At 41.0% G+C, this 19,342-nt stretch overlaps 1 protein-coding gene across 12 annotated transcripts in view; it reads right to left on the bottom strand.

Moving 5' to 3' along the window:
- Nucleotides 1–19,342, bottom strand: part of ACSL4 (acyl-CoA synthetase long chain family member 4) — a 114,702-nt gene that overhangs the window by 36,317 nt on the left and 59,043 nt on the right. For 3 of the 12 annotated variants that reach the window (XM_032329438.1, XM_032329436.1, XM_032329437.1), the window contains 3 exons: nt 14,420–14,474; nt 1,614–2,140; nt 1,192–1,369 (listed from right to left, as the gene is read on the bottom strand). In XM_032329438.1, the coding sequence (XP_032185329.1) occupies nt 1,192–1,369; nt 1,614–1,964 (529 nt within the window). In that variant the 5' untranslated portion in view covers nt 1,965–2,140; nt 14,420–14,474. The remainder of the gene's footprint in view (nt 1–1,191; nt 1,370–1,613; nt 2,141–14,419; nt 14,475–19,342) is intronic. The other 9 variants (XM_032329447.1, XM_032329443.1, XM_032329446.1 and 6 more) reach the window with 3 other exon arrangements.

The following is a 19,342-nucleotide window of genomic DNA, read 5'->3' on the forward strand; positions in this document are numbered from 1 at the left end:
GAAACTTCCCAGTAGCCCCAATTTGTCCTTACAGAGTCTCAGGATTCTAACCTCCTAAACCTGAAGAAACCCAAGCATACTGGAAGCGTGCAACTGTTCAAAAATTAGTCAATCAAGATTCTCAAAGCCAGTAAGTTTCTGGCTGTACTCTTAATTTAGGTCAGAGCTAGCCCACCTAGAACTACCCCGTGCCATGCTCTTTCACTGGGCATAGCACCAAAGAATGAGTAAGTCCTTGAGAATCTTCAGATTGAGGATTTCAAGGTAGAATCATGTCCTCACTCCTAGGGAGTGTTTTTAGTGGGCCTAATATCCAAGCTCAATATTGGTGACCTCCAAGCCTTAACTGGGTGGGCCAACGAGATCTACTCTATAGGGGCTGCCAGACAAAGGAAACATAAGCTGAAACCAAGATGAGTTAGAATCAAGGGGTGTCTGTTAAAACTTCAGACTGGAAATTCAGCTCTAGGCTAGTAACCAAAACAGCAACATGGTTAGGAAGAGCGACTTTTCACAAGCTGTTGATTGTTGAAGGTGGGTGATGGGTATATAGGGGATCATTTCATATTCATTTTGTTTGTTTGAGATACAAACTCTTGATCACTACACTGCACTTGTAGTGTTCTTCATTCAGTAAACAACTGAGTGCCTAGCATGTGGTAGGCACTGTTCTGGACTTTGAATTTTCAAAAACAATATCATGCACAACAGCAAAAACAAATGCTTATGAATCAGGAATACACTCTGCACTTTACTTTCTGGCCAATGTATCTACTGTCAGTTCAAGTTGTTATGTGCTCATTTCACATGTAAAATGGAATAGGTCAAAGAGGCGGCCTTGAAGTAAAGCAATGAACTATAACGATCCTAAGCAATGATTTTTCTTTTGTTGTTTTAATCATTATCTTGTATGTCATGCCCTAAAAAACACTCCTAAACCTTTCATATATAATTCACTTCCAAATGAGAAGTAAAACTAAATTCTATCTATTAAGCTGCCAATTCCCATACTGGCTATTAGAAATTACTCTCTTTAACAGAAATTATCAGACAGCTTTTAAAAAGAGTACATACCATTTTATGGATAGAACTTATGCAGAAAAATTGCTAAAGAACACAACAGCATCACAGGACAATTTCACATGTTACTAAAACCCCTTCTCTCCCCCTCCAAAAACACAAGGCACTTACGAGGGAAGTTGTACTTAAAGCAGGTCTGGGCCGCAATCATCCATTCGGCCCTGGTCTCGCAGAAAATGGCAATAGTGTTCTTTGGTTTCAGTCCCAGGGCAGTGAGTCCGCTACCAAAATTATTCACTCTGCAGTTCACTTCGATATAGCTCATCCATTTATAGTTCCCAAGAATTAACTGTTAAAGGAAGACATTCTCTAATATGAGTATGTTTATTTCAACAAGCAGTCAAAATACTATTCAAAGTATAGAACTCTAAAACTGCCTTTAAGTGAATATGCAGAAGCTGGAGCACCCTCTGAGAATTGGTTACACAGCATATTTAAGTGGAATGGCAGCATATTCTAAATGCATTTGATCTCTGATCAACTGATGCATACCTTGCCCTTAAAAAAAATTAAAAAGTGCAAGAATGCTGTACCTTCTTAAAAACCTTTCCATTAGGCTGCATTTCGTTTTCTTCACTTAGGATTTCTCTGGTCCCAAGGCTGTCCTTCTTCCCAAACTTGGACACGGCGTGATCAAATAACTTATCCAGAGTGTCGGCTCCAGGGATGTCTATGACAGCTAGCGAGTCGAAGTGCGTGACAGAGCGATATGGACTTCCGGGTTTGTCTGAAGTGGGCTTAGCTTTTATTCTCTTTGCCATAGCGTTTTTCTTCTTGGCGTTGGTAAGAAAATACCATGGAATAAATATAAGGGCACTGTATATTGTTATTAACAAGTGGACAGGCAGCAAAATAATGGTGAGCACGTTTAGCCTAAGTTTCATAGTGGCAAGGCTTCTACAGTGGTGTGTCTTGTTATTCTTTGGCTGCAGAAAGCCTTATTTTGCTGAAGAAGGCAATAATGGAAGCAGCAGTGAGAGTAGCAGTATAGCCAAGGCAGTTCAATTTTAATGCTACAGATAGAAGTTAGTAATCTTTGGAAGCCGACAATAAAGTACACCTGTAGGTGAAAACAATGAACCAGGCAGAGAGCAGGATAAAGGAAAAAAAAGAAAAAACAAGAGTATTAGCAAGTTGATAGCAACACTGATTTAAATACTCAGGTCTTCAGTAGTTTATGTAATTGATCTGATACAGAAAGTTGAAATAACTGGTCTGAAAGACTGGCACTTTTCAGTTCCAAGCATTGCCATAAACTTCTGAATTTAATGTTGAGGGATGCTACTTTAATGCTTACACGAACGTACAGATGGGATACTGAAGACTGGTTGAATTTGGGGAATGCCAATAGTGAGATTTCTCTTAAGTATGTAGATGTAAAATGGGTAGTTTTAAATAGGATTCGGTTTTATATGCAAAATGGGAGAAATCCACCAATGTAGGTTTATTTCTCAATGACCAACCCGGAAATACTATTTCTGAGGTAACGCTGTTCACGATATCCTGGCCCCCAAACTGTTGAGCAATAGAATTGCAAAGTCATTTCCTAAGTGTTCTTTTGTGCTCAAAATTGCACCCCAGTGCCTGGGAATAGTCGTAGCAGGTCCAAACTGGTGTCAGTCCAGTCCTGGCCCTTGTCCATGACCAGTTAACACTTATGAGGAAGTCAGCACACAAGTCAGATCCAGTGTCTTTCAAGCTTCTTTCTGGGGGGTGGGGTGGAGGGGGGAGGGGCAGCTAAACAGCTTCTTCAAATAAAAAGTCATGCAGACTTTCCACATATGCAACTAAAGTGGAACTGCTCTGGATGAATTGTGGGTGGGGTACTGGGGGTGTCCAGAGCACCCACACTGGACTTCCCGGAACCCCACTCCCAAAGTGACCACCACTGAAGCATTTCCAGTGAAAAGCCTGTGGATAAAGCTAAGTGCTCTGGTGTGTGGTACAAGCAATAAATGCAGAAGGCGTCCAGGGGAAGTGTGAAATAGCCACCAGTAGGTAAGGGAGGCTCTGTGGACATAGGACTTAAACTGGGCCGGGCAAAGGAGGAAAAGACTGGAGAGCATTCGGGCAGGGAAGCCACATGAAGACACACAGAGATAGGGGTGAAAGGGCCTTGGGGGAGTAGGAAGTGCCAATAACAAGGACAATAACTCTGACTGGGGCACAGAGTACGTGCACGTGGGCTAAAGAGGCTATGGGTAGTACAGGGTCTGATAGATCAGACAAAGTCATTTTGATTTGATTAGGCATAAAATCGGGGGCCATGGCAGGTCAGGAAAATAGTGCCCGTTGGAAAGGAAGTGCAGCAACAGCCTCGGGGACAGTACTAACTCACAAGGAGCTGGCCTGCCTTCAGCTGAGAAAGCTGTTTTGGAGAGTGGCGGCATATTTCAACTATAAAAATTAATAGTTCACTTGGAGGAGACAAATTGAAGCCCATCCTTTGGCAACTCCTGTGGCAACAGAGGGACTATCAATCCCAGGACAGCTGTGTGTTTTTACACCAGTTACCATAAAGAGGTAGTTTAATCCTGCCTCAGTTTTTGTTCATTCCCTTCAACTGAGTGGGGTAAAGTGAGTAAGAAACTACAAGTGGAAAGACCTGGGTTTTGGTTCCCATCTTGGTCACTAACTGGCAGGGTAAGCTTGAGCCAGACAACAGATCTAAGCTTAGGATCAGACTAGATCAGTAGCCCTTAACTTCTTCAGGCGATGGACCCCTTTTAGAATCCAATGAGAACTATAAACCCAAGCTATACAAAATGGTATCTGTAAATTTAGAGGGTCTGTGGGTTCCCGGAAATCTATCCACAAAACCCTAAGGGTGACACACACTGAAGTAAGAACTGCTGGCCTAGATGATTTCCTGGGATCCTTCCAACTTTAAATTTTGTGATTTACCCTACCTAGAAATTGCTTCCTTGGTCTGACAAGGCTGGTCATTCATTTCTTCCTCTAACTTCCTACATCACTTGAAATGTCTAACACTCATTTTGATCCTTGATTATATTACCAATATTACCAAACATCTAAGCACCTAAGTAAGCAGAGACCAGTATGTAGTTCTCAACCCTATCAAACCCAATACCTCTTTCTTAGAACAAATATCCTGTAATATTCTTTTGTCAATCTTAAAGGACAGTCACAGATGATAACCTACTTATGTGTATAATTTAAAAAAACAATTCCTACTGGTAAGAGAAAGGAATACCAAAAGGAAATCAACTCAAGACAAAATATTTATTTCAATATATAAATTCTCAGAGACAATAACAGAAGATCAACAAAAAGTCTTGCCTTCAATTGAAAAATTGTCAGACTTGGGGCTGAAGATCTATAAAGAAGACAGCTTTTGAAGGGTTTATAATCTAATTAGATTAACTGTACTATATATTTTTAGTCATTCATGTTATATACATTTAATCTTTTATACATATTTGCCTTAAGCTTCAGAGGTAGGGACATGTCTTCTACTTAATCCTCATAGAAACACACACACAAAAAAAACACAACACACACAGAGTAGGCACACCTAGAAGAACATTTAGATGAGGAGAGATCGGAGACATCATTTATTCCAGTCATTTTGAAATTCTTTCTGGTGGTGGCGAGGGGGACATGGATCATCCATTTGAATAAAATCTTACGTGAACAAGGGAAACACAAATATGTATAGATAAAAGCCAAAAGCAGAGCTGCTTTGGTGGGAGAGGCTTGAGAGCCCCTGCCTGGACTTCTTGGAACCCCAGTTCAGCTGAAAGACCCACTGTTGTTGGTGAATAAGTAGCCAAGTGCACATTGTAACCAACCCCTAGTCCCCAGTCTGGTGCTCTTTCAAACCCAGTGGCCAGTTTTCCCTGTCATCTTAAAATCTTTCCTTACCAAAGATTTTCTAGGGTTACACTCACATCTATTGATAAATTCATTTCAAAAAGAGAAAGAGGAGAGAACACCTACCATGTGTAAGTTTTGAGCACTGGATACAAAGATGAATAAAGTATGTACTCAGTCTTTTGAATGCATTTACATATGTGTTCATATGTATGACAGATGGCAGGAAGATGAGTTCACAAACATGTAGAATATATCCCATAAGAGGGGTACCTGTCTGGCTCAGCTGGAAGAGCATGTGACTCTCGGTCTCAGGGTCCTGAGTTCGAGCCCCATGTTGGGTGTAGAGATTACTAATTTGGAGGGGAGAAAAGATGGTTGAAGTAGGAAGTAGAACCATCTGGAAAGGTTTCACAGAAAAAGAGCAGTTGAGGTAGACAAGAAGGACGGTGTGTTTTCAAAAGACAAATAAAACAACTGGAAAAAGAGGACAGTCCTAACAGAGAGAACAAATGGATGGGCGAACGGATGGAGGCAGAAAAGGGCAGGATGGTGGAGAAACAGCCGTAGTGTAGCAGAAGCTTTAATGCCTTCCGCGTGAGGAGCTGCTCCACTTGAGGGATCAAAGTCAATGGGAAACTTGAATTTTTTTGGACCCAATTTTACAAGCATGCAGCTGTACCCTAAGAGACACATGTGTATGACGACTCAGCAACTCAAGATTCAACATCTGCCTGTTGTACTAAGGGGAAATGAACTATTCTCTATGGAAGAGAAAGTCTGATTTCTTGGGTGGTAAATGGATTAAACTAAGGTAGGGGATTGTGTCTAACCTCACATGTGCTGATAAGCGGGACTCTAAACAAGTTTACCGACCTCTCACTGAAGAGCTCTGGGCCAGTGGCATCACACAGCAAACAGCAATGCTGCTTCGTGGCACTGTTGGCAGAATTCCTCCCCAAAGCCTGCTTATAGTCCACGGACACCAATCATCAGTGCTCGGAACACAGTCTTGCCCCCCTTTCACTTTGTTGCACTTTTTGGTGAAACTTCAACCCGGTTAAATCTAATTCTCCACTGAAGTCTGCCCCTGTACCCACGCAGCTGCGTTTGGCTGGAGAAAAACTGGACTGTGCTTAATGTCCCCTGCCCCACATGCATGACGGCTCCTTCCAGCAGGCCCTCTACACTGCGCAGGAACTGCACTGCACCAGACCGCTCCATTCACTGGCCTGCTCTCCTGGGTTTCCTGTCTGCTCCTCGTACTTCTGACCATCGACATCTCTGACTCCGTCACTCCCGCCACTGTACCTACCCACCTTCTCGCACCTTTAGCCACGTGCTCTTCCCTCTGTGACTCTGCCCATGGACCAGTGCTGTGCCCGGCTGGCGGTGACCACTGCCTGGGGACTCCCGGGCCAGTGTCTGCCTGGGGACTCCCAGGCCAGTGTCTGCCTGGGCCCTGCCTCTAGGGGGCGGTGCCCGTGCCCTGTTCCACAGAATCATGCCCATTAACATCACAACAGGGCTATTCTTTCTCTCATCTTAAAAACCATAGTGCATGGAGCCCTGGGTGTTGTGCATAAACAATGAATCTTGGGACACTGAAAAAATAAAATAAAATTTAAAAAAACACCATTGCCTCTCTCAGATGTTCTCTGGCCACAGCCCCATTTCTTCACATCCCCATCAGGACTTGAGAGTCACCTGCACTCTTCCTCTTCCCGCTCTCTCCCCTAGCTCCTCCTGAGCCTACTACTCAGACTTTTACCCCCTACCACTCCACAGATTGCTCTGATCAAGGACCCCTGAGCACCTCCACATCTTCACATCCCAAGGTCAGTTAAGGCTCCCTCATCTCTCTTGACTCATCAGCAGCCTTGGACAAGGCAAACCCCTCTGTTCCTGGGATTCAAACCTTCACTTGGCTTCCAGGAGACCACACTTCTTCCAGTTTTCTTCTGACTTCCCTAGCTGTTCCTCCTCAGTCTGCTTTGCTGCTTCTTCCTTATGTCCCTGACCTCTAAATGCCACAGTCCCTGGTCACCTAACCTCCTCTTGGCTTTCTCTACACTCACTCCCATGGTGACCTCATTCAGTCCCACAGCCTTAAGATGGCGTGTATGTATATATATGCTGATGAGGCCCAGATGTCTCCCCCTCTCCTGGAGGTCTTCCCTAAACATTGGATTTGTAGATCCAACTTTTTCCTCAACAGATCCCTATCAGTCAAGTACCTCTGACTTAACATGCTCAAAGCTGAGCCGCTGACTGTCCTGCCACAAACCGATCCCATCCAGTCTTGTCCGGCTCAGTAATTCCAGCTGCTCTGACCAAAAACCTTTGAGATTCCCTCTCTTGCACCTCTCTCTCTCTCTTGCTCCTCTCTCTCTTTCTCTCTCACACACACATTCCACACCCAACTCAGCAGCAGCAAATCCTACTGGCTGTACTTATAAAACACATACCAAATTCAACTATATCTCCCTACCTCCACCGCTACCATCCTGATTTCAGCCACTATCATCTCTTACCTAAATAAATGCAGTTGCCAATCTGATCTCCCTGCTCCCACTTTAATAACAAACTCTAAACTCGGCAGCCAGAGTTAGTTAAATGTAGTTAAAATGTAAGGTAAATTAGGTCTTTCAAAGAATCCCCATACAACCCACTCAGAAGTTAGTCCTCACTCTGCCCTATGAGACGACAGGGATTTTCCCCTGCTCTCTTGTGTTTCCGACTTCATCTCCCATGCTTTCCTTTGGCTCATTCTGCTTTAATTCAACCTGTTCCTTGTGGTTTCTGGAACACACCAGGCATGACCCTGCTTCAGGGCCTTTGGACATGTCTTCTCTCCCTGGAATGTTCGTCCAGCTCCTTTTTGTATTCACTCAAGTATCACCTTCTGCAGCCATCCTAAAATGGCACCCCAACACCTCCAGTCCCTTTCTCACTGTTTTTCTCCTCAGCACCTATCACCAATATGACACATGCTTTCCTTTTCATATTTGTTACCAATGTCCCCCTAAGCTCCATGAGGCAGGGTTGACAGTCTGCTGCTGAACACTAAGTGACCACAACAGTCCCTCTGTGCACTAGTGGTGCCATAAATCTGCTGACTGAAATAAGAACAGATATGGCGGGGCACCTGGGTGGCTCAGTGGGTTAAGCCTCTGCCATCAGCTCAGGTCATGATCTCAGGGTCCTAGGATGGAGCCCCACATCGGGCTCTCTGCTCAGCAGGGAGCCTGCTTTTCTTCCTCTCTCTGCCTGCCTCTCTGCCTACTTGTGATCTCTGTCTCTGTCAAATAAATAAATAAAATCTCAAAAAAAAACCATTTAAAAAAAAGAATGGATATGGTATTGCTCTGGAACAATAAAGCAAAAATGTACGCAAGTACAACAGCCTGAAAGCCACCAGCCTTTGTCACCTTTAAAAAAAAAAAAAAATCACTCGTCTGTGTTGACATTCTAGGACAGGGTATCCTCTTAAAAATCCCTATAATAAACTTAACCTGTTTTTAGCTGCTTAATAAAAAACATGAAACTGGAAAAACTGCCTGTTGCACAGAAGTGAAAGACTGCTCTTCTACTATGCAGCGAGGACTACGTGCTTTCTCACCCACGCCTCTCACTAAGGTATGCTGTCCTTCTGCATGTGAAGAGCAATACCTGCTGCCCTACACATTAGGAGGACATGAACTCGAAGTTGTGCTTCCTTGAAATCAAGAAATTCATTTGTATGGCCTCCAGGAAAGGGCAGGCCATCATCTTTAGTCACAAAACAGTTCACTGTTCCTGTTGAGGATTACCATTTCATATGGAGAGCAGATGAATAACCACTCACTGAGCATGGACTCTGGGCTAGGCACTGTGCTCAGTCCTCCAGATGCATTATCTCACTGAATCCTTCAAGAAACCCCTTTGAGGTGGTACCCTCGTTTTACTGATGATATAACCAGTCTCTGCCACGTGACCCAGTGAAGTAGGGATTCTGATCCAGGTCTAATAGATTTTAAATAGATCATAACAGCTTCAAATAGATTTTAAAGCTATGTTTTCATCTCTCCTGTCTGTGACCCTAGGCATACTGGTATAATCTAAATAGGTGACAATGACAAATTTTGTGTATGAAGAAATCCTGGAAGCAATTTTGAGCACTGATCCAGCCTATATCCCGAGGCATTTTTATAAGTGAAAATATATCCTCTAGGTATCGAGTGAGTCCTAGAAGCTTAGGGGAAAATCAAATAAAATTTTACATTTTGTCTTAAGGTCAAGTTTAATGTTAAATATTTCATTCCAGTTACTTCAAATGCTCTGAGATAGTTAGCTTAAACACAAAAAGCATTAGTGATACATTTAAGCTCTAGTACACAAAGTAAACAAATACTATATATTGATTAAAGTCTGAATTTAAAAGAAGAAATCATCTCCCCCAGAAGCATGTGACACATCAATTTAAGAATGAAAAAGAAAAACTAATAAACTGAAGTCCATTAATGCCCACACGTTTTTTTCCCCCCAAAAGTCTGGGAAAACAGACTTCACTAAGCACGGATTCATGCATTTGCCAAGTCGAAACACACGATAAGGCCAGATAAGGTCATCTGTCCTTTACAAACAACCTTATGAAAATGAAAAAGGCATCAATTTGAAAATCAATGATTAACTATGTAAGTGCTACTTTAAGAAATTACATTTTCAGGTCACACATCACTTAAAGGGGTAATTTAAATACCAAATAAAGAGACAATTTGCCTTCTGTATCCACTCAACATTAAATCAGAAAACAATTACAAAAGTTCCAAGAGGGACACCTGTGTGCCTCGCTCCATTGGGTGGCTGCCTTCAGCTCAGGTCATGATCTCAGCGTCTTGGGTTCCAGCCCAAGTGGGGCTCCCTGCTCAGCAGGGAGTCTGCTTCTCCCTCTCCCTCTGTGCTCTCTCTTTGTCTCTCTCAAATAAATAAATACAATCTTTAAAAAAATAATAAAAATAAATAAGTAAAAGTTCTAAGAGATTAAACAGATAACATACCTGTGGCACTTTAAAAGATCCTATTTCTACATAGTTGTTGCATCCCCGAGACTTATAAATGGGTGGAGTGCTTTTTAAAAAAAAAAATTTTCTCTCACATACTATTAAAAAGTTCCAAATGATTTTAAAACACAGAAGAGAAAGCTCAAAAATGATGTTAAAGAATGGTTGCATTTGGTTAATGAAATCAAACCTCACAGGAGCTGTATTACAATATGATACACTTCATATTTAATACCAAAACTTTAAAAATGGTACTATTTTAAGAAAATAAAAGGCATTAAGGGCAGCTAGTAGGCTTTCTTGCTGTTAGTTTGCAAGACTGAATAATCATGTGAAATACATATTCACCTGCCCTTTGTAAGTCTCACCTGATTCAAATTGACAGACCAATCTAATTGACACAGTATAGTTTGTACAATCAAACTTTAGACCCGATATACAGTAATTATAATAAATACATTTGAGAGCTGAAAAAGCAAAAAACAAAAACAAAAACCTAGGATGAATATATGCGTGCCCTGTCCCAACACACCGCACCTGTGCCTAGCTAGCTATTTTGACTACAAGCCTCTCACTACCACGACTGATCTTTGGGTGCGTCTCCAGCAAGATTACCCAAACCTGTCTACTTCCTCACCTGGAGAGGGATTAACCCCTGAAGTCGCCATCCTGCCAGTCTCTTCCCAGCTTTTCCCAGCAAAGAAAGCACCTCAGCTGCCATGCTGAAGATGCTCTTTCACAGTGCAGCAGAAGTCCCCTCCCATAATGCTTTAAGAACATCCCCAGCATGCATCAGATTATGTTTTTTCTAGGTCATAGGATCTTATAATTGGGATCCTATCTATATGTGTTGAAATGAGGAGATCCAGCAGCCAATGTTGCTGCCTACACACTTCACATACACTGTGTATGATGATGCGGCTATTCCTCATTTCAAGTGATCACAACATGCTGCATTTTTAAATATGAAGCTTTCAAAAGTCAGGAGTTGGTTGTAGAGCTTTAATCCAAAACTCAAATTAAAGGAATACTGAGGACAGACCAGACTAGAAGTGGCACCTACTGACCAAGCATGATGTTCCAATCCAACTTGATTAGACACCAGGAAAGAGGGAGGAAAACCAAGTTCTAGGGGGTACGTATTTGCAGAGAAGTGCAGTGCTATAAAACAGGAGTAAGGTAGCACAATGCCAATTTCAATGTCTTAGGCTACTGCTGAAGATGAATTCCTGCAGATCCCTGTAGACAGATCCCTGCTGCTAAATTAGAGGGCACATCGTAGACTAATTTTGTCTGTAAAGTCTTCTATTTCCCAGGTATTTTTTTTCTCTAGGGGAACACAGTCATGGCTTATCAAAAATCATTCAAAATAACTTCAAAATTAACTTTTAGTCATAATAAATGTCTTGCATCCAAGTGAGATCCTACCTCTCTTGTCATGTTACCTATTTATTAATAATAAAGCAATACAAACCGCAGGCTGCCAACCATGAGTATAGATGAAAAAAAAAAAAACCTGTACCAGCATAATACTTGCCCTAGTAATAACTTTGTATAGTGGGGACAATTTTGCAACCATTCCTTTTTCTGCCACATGACCTACCCTCCACGTTTGCTAGAGGAGGAGCCAGTTCGACAGGTTAGTTCTTTGCTAATGTTGTTTCCCGGTACTCTTTACTATTAAAAATTATGCAACAATGTAGTCTTAAGTCATTTCCATTTTTTTTTTAGATTTTGTTTATTTGACTGAGAGAGACACAGTGAGAGAGGGAACACAAGCAGCAGAAGTGGGAGAGGGAGAAGCGGGCTTCCCGTGAGCAGGGAGCGGGATGTGTGACTCAATCCCAGGACCCTGGGATCATGACATGAGCCAAAGGAAGATGTTTAACGACTGAGCCACCCAGGCACCCCTTCAGCCATTTCTTTTTTTTTTTTTTTAAGATTTTATTTATTTATTTTACAGAGAGAGATCACAAGTAGGCAGAGAGGCAGGCAGAGAGAGAGGAGGAAGCAGGCTCCCTGCTGAGCAGAGAGCCCGATGCGGGACTCGATCCCAGGACCCTGAGATCATGACCTGAGCCGAAGGCAGTGGCTTAACCCACTGAGCCACCCAGGCGCCCCAGCCATTTCTTATAAAATGGCCAAATAAGTCACTACAATTCAGCCACATGGCCACCATGTGAAACTGTGGTATGGTTTTGTCTTGTTTAGTTTTGTTTTTACAAGCTCCCTCTGTGCTTCAGTATTAAAATACCTTTAAAGTGAGATTATTAAAAGAACTCAAAGACTGATGAATCTGTTTAAGACTGAAATCCTGTAGCCATTCAGACAACTCTCAAATATTAGCACTAAGAAAAAGAAGAGCACAGATATTCCAAAGACTGCAGAAAGTTCAAGATTTTTTTTTTTAATTCTTAGCATTTCATTATGGCTCTACCTGACAGTTTAGAAATTAAAGGATTCCTCCCTAAAGGAGGAAGCCACATGATGCTAAATACAAGAAGCCAGGGGAAAGTACTCTTAGAGTTAATGTCTCCATACTGGGGATGAAGAATACTTTCCATTCTTTTCTCTTCACGTTCATTTGCTTCCCTGGCCCATGCATGCTTCACTAAGGTGAGTGAGGGAGGGGGATAAGGGAATTAGGTATTTCTGCTTGGAAGTGTATTTGGGACAGCGAAGGCCCAGCTATGCCAATCGGAGATGAGTCTCTGAAGTGTCAAAGACACTCCAAAGTATCTGTAAACTCCTGAGTACAAACTGCACATGTTTCTGCCAATGTGTTTAGCAACTCCTACTCTCTGCCTTGGTAATTTTTTTTTTTTTTACCTATCTAGATGGGCTGTAAGCCGACTGCTCTAAATGGTTATCTGTGTTTGTAGGGTGTGTGCATGTGGGGCATGGCGGGGAGAGGTGGGGGAGAGAGGAGGATGGAGGTGGGGAGGGAGGCAAGAGGAAACAGACTCTCTGTGCACAGATAAGTCAACTACAGAAGCCTGAATACTACTGTCCTCAAGATGGCACCACAGTCTATTTCCCAAGGAAACACTAGCCTCACTGATACCTCACCACTTTTACGAATCATGGGGTAGCGTGCTAAGCAGCTGAATTCAGAGACGGCTAATTTGGGCCTGCTGAGGAAAATCTCTGGCCATGTTTTCAGATTTTTCTAATGCAGGCTCATCAGCAGACTTTAGTACCAAGCTACACAAGAACATTAAGTCTTGAATTTCTTTACACTCGGAATTCAAAAATAGTTATTAGCACCTAAGAGCTACTAGATCTTCTGTTTCAAGTTTATAACCAATTATAATTAAAGTGATTCTCAGAAGACCAGAAATACAAGAGAGGCAGCATCATATACAGGGTTTTAGTCCCGGTTCAGCAGCTTGCTGAACAGTAAAACATGGAACAAATCAAATAACCTCTTGTCTGTGTCCTCATCTGTAAAATGAGAAAACTGGATTCTTATTTTAAGACAGCACAGGCCTGTCATAGTTTTAAAAGCAAAGAAGGATGGTGAAGGGAATAATACAGCTGCCTTGGGTGGGGAGCAGGTATAGACATTAAAAAAAAACCCTATGATTTGCTATCACCATCATTTCATAAAATACAGAATGTATTTAATGCCTCTAAATTAGATGGGCAGGTCTTATAATGACAAGAAATCATTTGAAGGGGAAGAGTTTAACCTTAAAAAAAAAAAATGCACGGCCTGTTGTCCTTACTTTCCTCACTTCACCCTGGACCACGAAAAACTCCTCACTGACCACCAGTGGTCTAAAAATTGATGCTTGGGAAACACTGGACTAGGTAATTTTCAAGGTCCAAGACTAACACTAGGACTCTAATTTTAAGTGTGCTATTGTGTTTCTTTTAAGAGTGCTGTTGTGTTTCTTGTATTCCATGCTATGGTCTAGAGAAGATACTCCGGTGAAGGAAAGAGCTAATACCTAAAATTATGCAAATCAGAAATATATTTCAATCAGTTTTGAGAACCAGTAACTAGAACAAGCTTCAGCTTACTAGGGCGAGCAGCCACTACTACAGACATCCTGTCATCGAGAATAACGAACCTCCTTACAGTTAGCAAAGTGAGGCAAAGGGAAGCAAACTAGCTTGCCAAAGACTCTCGGCCTGTCAGTCTCACCAATCAGAACTGGAACACTCCCATCTGTGGCTCCACTTTTCGGTAATCACTCAAGGAAAAACATTTTACTTAGATTTCAATTATCACTTCCCCTTTCAAAAACGAGGGGTGGTAGTTTAAATTTTAGAAGCTGTACAGGGTAAAAAGTTTTCCTGTTTTACTTTTCCAAATATTGCCCTTTTAACACAAACATGGAGATTGGCAGGGTTTTTCCACAACAAAAAGAGTCAAGATGCCTGTTAGTATAGTTAAAACTTAATTTCCTCCAAAAGCTGATAAAATGACAAATTTAGAATTTTCAAAGAATACTTACAGATTTCCTTTTTCTCTTAAGAAGAACACGTGTATGTATCTTTTGTGATTTCAATCTGCAATAAAAGACAACATTAATGGGTACATTGACACAAGAGAAGAACCCCTTTTGAAAACACTCAAGTGCTGTTTCACATTACCCGTGCACCTTAGCTCATGATGAGCCAGGTATCCAAGACAAAATAAGAAATGACTCGAGATGGTCATCTGGCTAGAAGTAATGCTATTAGGATCACAGAAAAGTAACATAGCCTGACTAAGAAACAGTAGTCAAAACTCTGTGGGAAAATGGTAAGATGAAAAAAATGGGCAGAGGAACTAAATAGACATTTCTCCAAAGCAGACATCCAGATGGCCAACGGGCACATGAAAAGGTGCTCAACATGATTCATCATCAGGGAAAGGCAAATCAAAACCACAATGAGATACCACTTCGCACCTGTCAGAATGGCTATCATCAAAAAGACCAGAAATAACAAGCCTTGGTGAGTTTGTGGAGAAAAGGGAAGCTCTGCGCAGTGTTGGTGGGAACGTAAATTGGAGCAGCCACTCTGGAAAACGGTATGGAGGTTGTGTAAAAAAATTAAAAATACAACGATCACATGATCCAGCTATCCCACTTATGGATATACAGCCAAAGGAAATGAAAACAGGATATCAAAAACAAACCTGCACTGCCATTTAAAAAAAAAGATTTTATTTATTTATTTGAGAGGGAGACAGTGAGAGAAAGCATGAGAGAGGAGAAGGTCAAAGGGAGAAGCAGTCTCCCGGTGGAGCTGGGAGCCCGATGCGGGACTTAACCCTGGGACTCTGGAATCCTGACTGGAGCTGAAGGCAGTCACTGAGCCACCCAGGCACCCCTGCACTGCCATATTTACTGCAGCATTATTCACAGCAACCAAGATAAGCAAACAGCCTAAGTGTCCACCAATGGATGAACGGGTAAAACAAATGGGTATGTACACACAATGGTATATATTCAGCCATGAGAAAGAAGGAACGCCTGCCATTTGCAAAAACATGGGTGGACTTTGAGGGTGGACTTTGAGCCTTTGTGAGATGAGCCAGGCAGAGAAAGACAACTGTGGCATGATGTTATTCATTTGTGGTTGTGGACTCTAAAAAAGCCACGCTCACAGGAACAGAGTAGAAAAATGGCTACCAGAGGCTGGAGGGGGAACCCAGGGAGATGTTGTTAAAGGGTTGTTAGAAGATGAGTAAATTCTGGAGATCTGATGCCCAGCACAGTCATCATAGTCAACAATGCCATGGCATATACTTTCAAAACTGCTAAGGAACTAGACCTTAAATGCTCTCACCACAAAAAAAGAAATGATAATTATGTGATGCAACAGAGGTGTTAGCTAAAGCGAAGGTGGTAATCGTAACAATATATAAAATGTATCAAATCAACATGTTGTGCACCTTGCACAACATTATACGTCAATTATAGCTCAATAAAAAATGTTAAAGTAAAATGAAAAGAAAATGGCAAGAAGCAGGAGTCATGCTGTTAATAGTTTTATTTGTACCTCTTATTCCACCCCCCAGCCCCAGTCAGGACAGGAGCCATTCAGGGATAAAGTCTGACTACAGAAAACTAGTCAGTCTACCCAGATAGCCTCAACCCCAAGTGCCTGCACATGCCTAGCGATTTTCCCATCAAAATCCAAAATGAATAATTTCCTTTAAACAGTGCAAGATTCTTTCCAAATCAAAACACAGCACTGCTCTAGGCAAAAACCTACAGATATTTTCATCTTCCCTCAGTGAACATACAGATCAGTTTTATGATGCTCTTGAAGCTATACATGCTATGAAAGTTTTGGACTGACCTATTTTGTATAGTGCAGGAGAAAACAACTTATCATCTGAACACCCAGAATAGTAAACTTAAGGCCCTTCTGTAATTTGACATCACTTACTTACATTTCAACACTGCGGGGCTGTCCTAGGCACAATTATGATTTAAGAAGAAGAAATGAAGTCTTATCTCCATGAGGTAGTACTCAGTACTACTTGCATGAGACTATGAGAAAAACCCTTCAAACACTTTTTTAAAAAAAATCTAGACACTCCAATGGAAGTCGCAAACATCCATATGGCTAACGACCACACTAACTACTTGGTGTTAACTCAGTTCGTTTTCTCTCCTGCTACCATCAGAACAAGAGGGCAAGAATGATTTACACCCAGACCTATCACCAACAGAGCATTCCTTTTGTTTGGTTTCACAGAACTACTTCTTCACTTTAAGTGAATATCCACAATCTACTTTTGGAGAGGGTGTGCTGGGGACGGTGTCAATATATGTGTGAACACAGATGGTTAAGACTACTTATAAACGGAAGGCATGCTACTTAACATTTTCTTATTTTTCTCCCACAGGGCTAACAATTCATATTAACATAAGCAGAGTAAATCTCTGCACATACATACTCAAAGTCCAAAGAGCTCAAGAAGAGAATGTTGGAGAAGAAAAACTTCGTATTTCTAAATACAAATGGATAGATTACCCCCACAGATTAATTCAGGTAACTGATAAACAACAAAGACCAACTTTCTACAAAGTCATTTAAAGACCTATGGGTGGCAGGGGGGAGATACAAAACTATCCACTAGCTTAATTTGGAAAATAATTTCATCCATAAATATTTGTAAAGGATAGTTTACACTTGGTCGTTGGTACCATGGAAGGAGAGGATGGAAAGGTAAATCAGAAGTGTCAGAGAATTCTCTCAGCTGGATGAGAGCCCCAGTTTCCACCTTCTGCTCATTTCCAGTCTCACAGTCCTCCATCAATCAGGCAAGACAAAGAAACTCTCAGAGGTTCTTAAATACAAGAGACAGGGATAAAGTCCTGTCCTGATTTTTTTCCAGCATCTGTACATTTAACGGACATTTATTTCATCATTTAAAAAAAAAAAAAAACAAAAAAAAAAAACAAAAATAAGCCACCATTGCCCAGCAGATAGAAGGGAACTAAATCACATTTCCTCACCTTACTTTTTCTACACGATGGAAAAACACTCTGAACGTAATCTCTCTCCCCCTAGCTTCCCCCTACCAAATAGCACCCTGTTCTTAGAGTCATTCTATTAAAATAAATTGAAGACATAATTTTGTATGAAAGATCTAAGCAGATGACCACCTTGCAGCTTCCACTTACAAATGACTGGGACTAGGAATAGGAATGATCTGGCTGAAATTAGAATGCAAATTTGGAACACACTTTTCACTTTCACATATATATGCAAGTTTTTGTTAGCACAAGGAAGTTGGAAATCCTTCGCAAGGCAAATTTTTAACAGATTGAAACATATAACACAGTTTGTTTCGACTTAATGATCACCTGATACTATGAAAAAAAGAGAATACAGCATCTAGAGTTTATCGTCTTTCAATTAGGAAATGAGGCAGCCCTGAGAAAGCCTTACTCATCAAATACCATGGAGCAAAACAGTGTCCAGGCAGCTAACAGGATGGTGATTAAGGAAAAAGCAACCACAAATACAAGGCAGGGCTGTTCAACTTCAGACAACCCTCATATTTTGAGACAGACTTCAAAACAAACCATTACTGTGCTTAGTTTTTGCCCTGTTGCAAGTAAGTTAGTCTGCTAACCAGTATTTTGAAAACATTCTTCTAGAAGTAAAGCCAATACTCAACTTGTGATAACATCTGTTGGAAATGTTTAAAGCACAATCTTCCTCCTGTCATTAATGTCTCAAGAACCAAGCTTAGTACGTTTAAAAGAAAATGTTTCAAAAAGAGTGGGAAATATTAACAAAGTCCTGAGCATTTAGTGTCCAAATCTAAAAGTAAATTCTGGTGAGTCCCTTATAGAACAATCTCCTCAGCAATGGTCTTTCACAGGTCTTGCTTCAGAGAGATGTGCGTAGGTCATGTATCCACTAATGGATGAAAACTGCCATAACTATAATACAGTTCAAAGGTTAGCAATATTGAAATCAAGAACAAGGGAAGTACAAAACAGTATGTATGACTCCATGATATACGCATTTCTTTGAGTGGGTACATGTTCATAGAAAAATTAGCAAGATACACACCAAATATCAATTGCTGTGTGGCAGCATTACAGGTGCATTTTGTGTTTTAATTTTTTTGTTTTGTTTTATATACTTTTGTATTCTTTGCGCTGATTTTAACAGCTTCTGACGTTTCCATAAATATTGTTTATTTTAAAAATGATTTTTAAGGGGCGCCTGGGTGGCTCAGCGGGTTAAAGCCTCTGCCTTCAGCTCAGGTCATGATTTCAGGGTCCTGGGATGGAGCCCTGCATCAGGCTCTCTGCTTGGCAGGGAGCCTGCTTCCTCCTCTCTCTCTCTGCCTGCCTCTCTGCCTACTTGTGATCTCTATCTGTTAAATATATAAATAAAATCTTTTTAAAAAATGATTTTTAAAAAGTCATAAAGAAGAAGAAAATGACATTTAGAACAGGCCTCTGTAACTATCACAAGCCAATCAAACTACTAGAGGGTACTACTCAGAATCTGAGCTGTAGTAGAATCTTTTTTTCCCCTTAAGAATATATAAAGTATTGGCAGTTCAAGAGTCTTAAATGTTTCATAGGCTTATAGGTCACTTGGTTCATAAAAATTAAAATGTATAAAACAAATATTATAACCTAAATAATAAAACTACCCCAAACTATCATGTAATAATGTAAAAAATATGGAGATGATTCTAGGCTGTCATAGACTAGAATGCTGGTTCATGGAAAAGTTAGATAACCTAAAACAAAATGTTTTTTAAAATATTCATGATATCTCAATAACGTGTTTTTTAAAAAAAACAAACATTACAAAATATAAAATACAAAGTGAAAGTATCTTTTATATTCAATTCTCCAGAAATAACAGCTTTCAGTAGTATGGTGGGTACTCCTGGGGATGTTTTT

Source organism: Mustela erminea, chromosome X (genome assembly GCF_009829155.1).
Source record: "Mustela erminea isolate mMusErm1 chromosome X, mMusErm1.Pri, whole genome shotgun sequence".
Taxonomy (NCBI): Eukaryota; Metazoa; Chordata; class Mammalia; order Carnivora; family Mustelidae; genus Mustela; species Mustela erminea.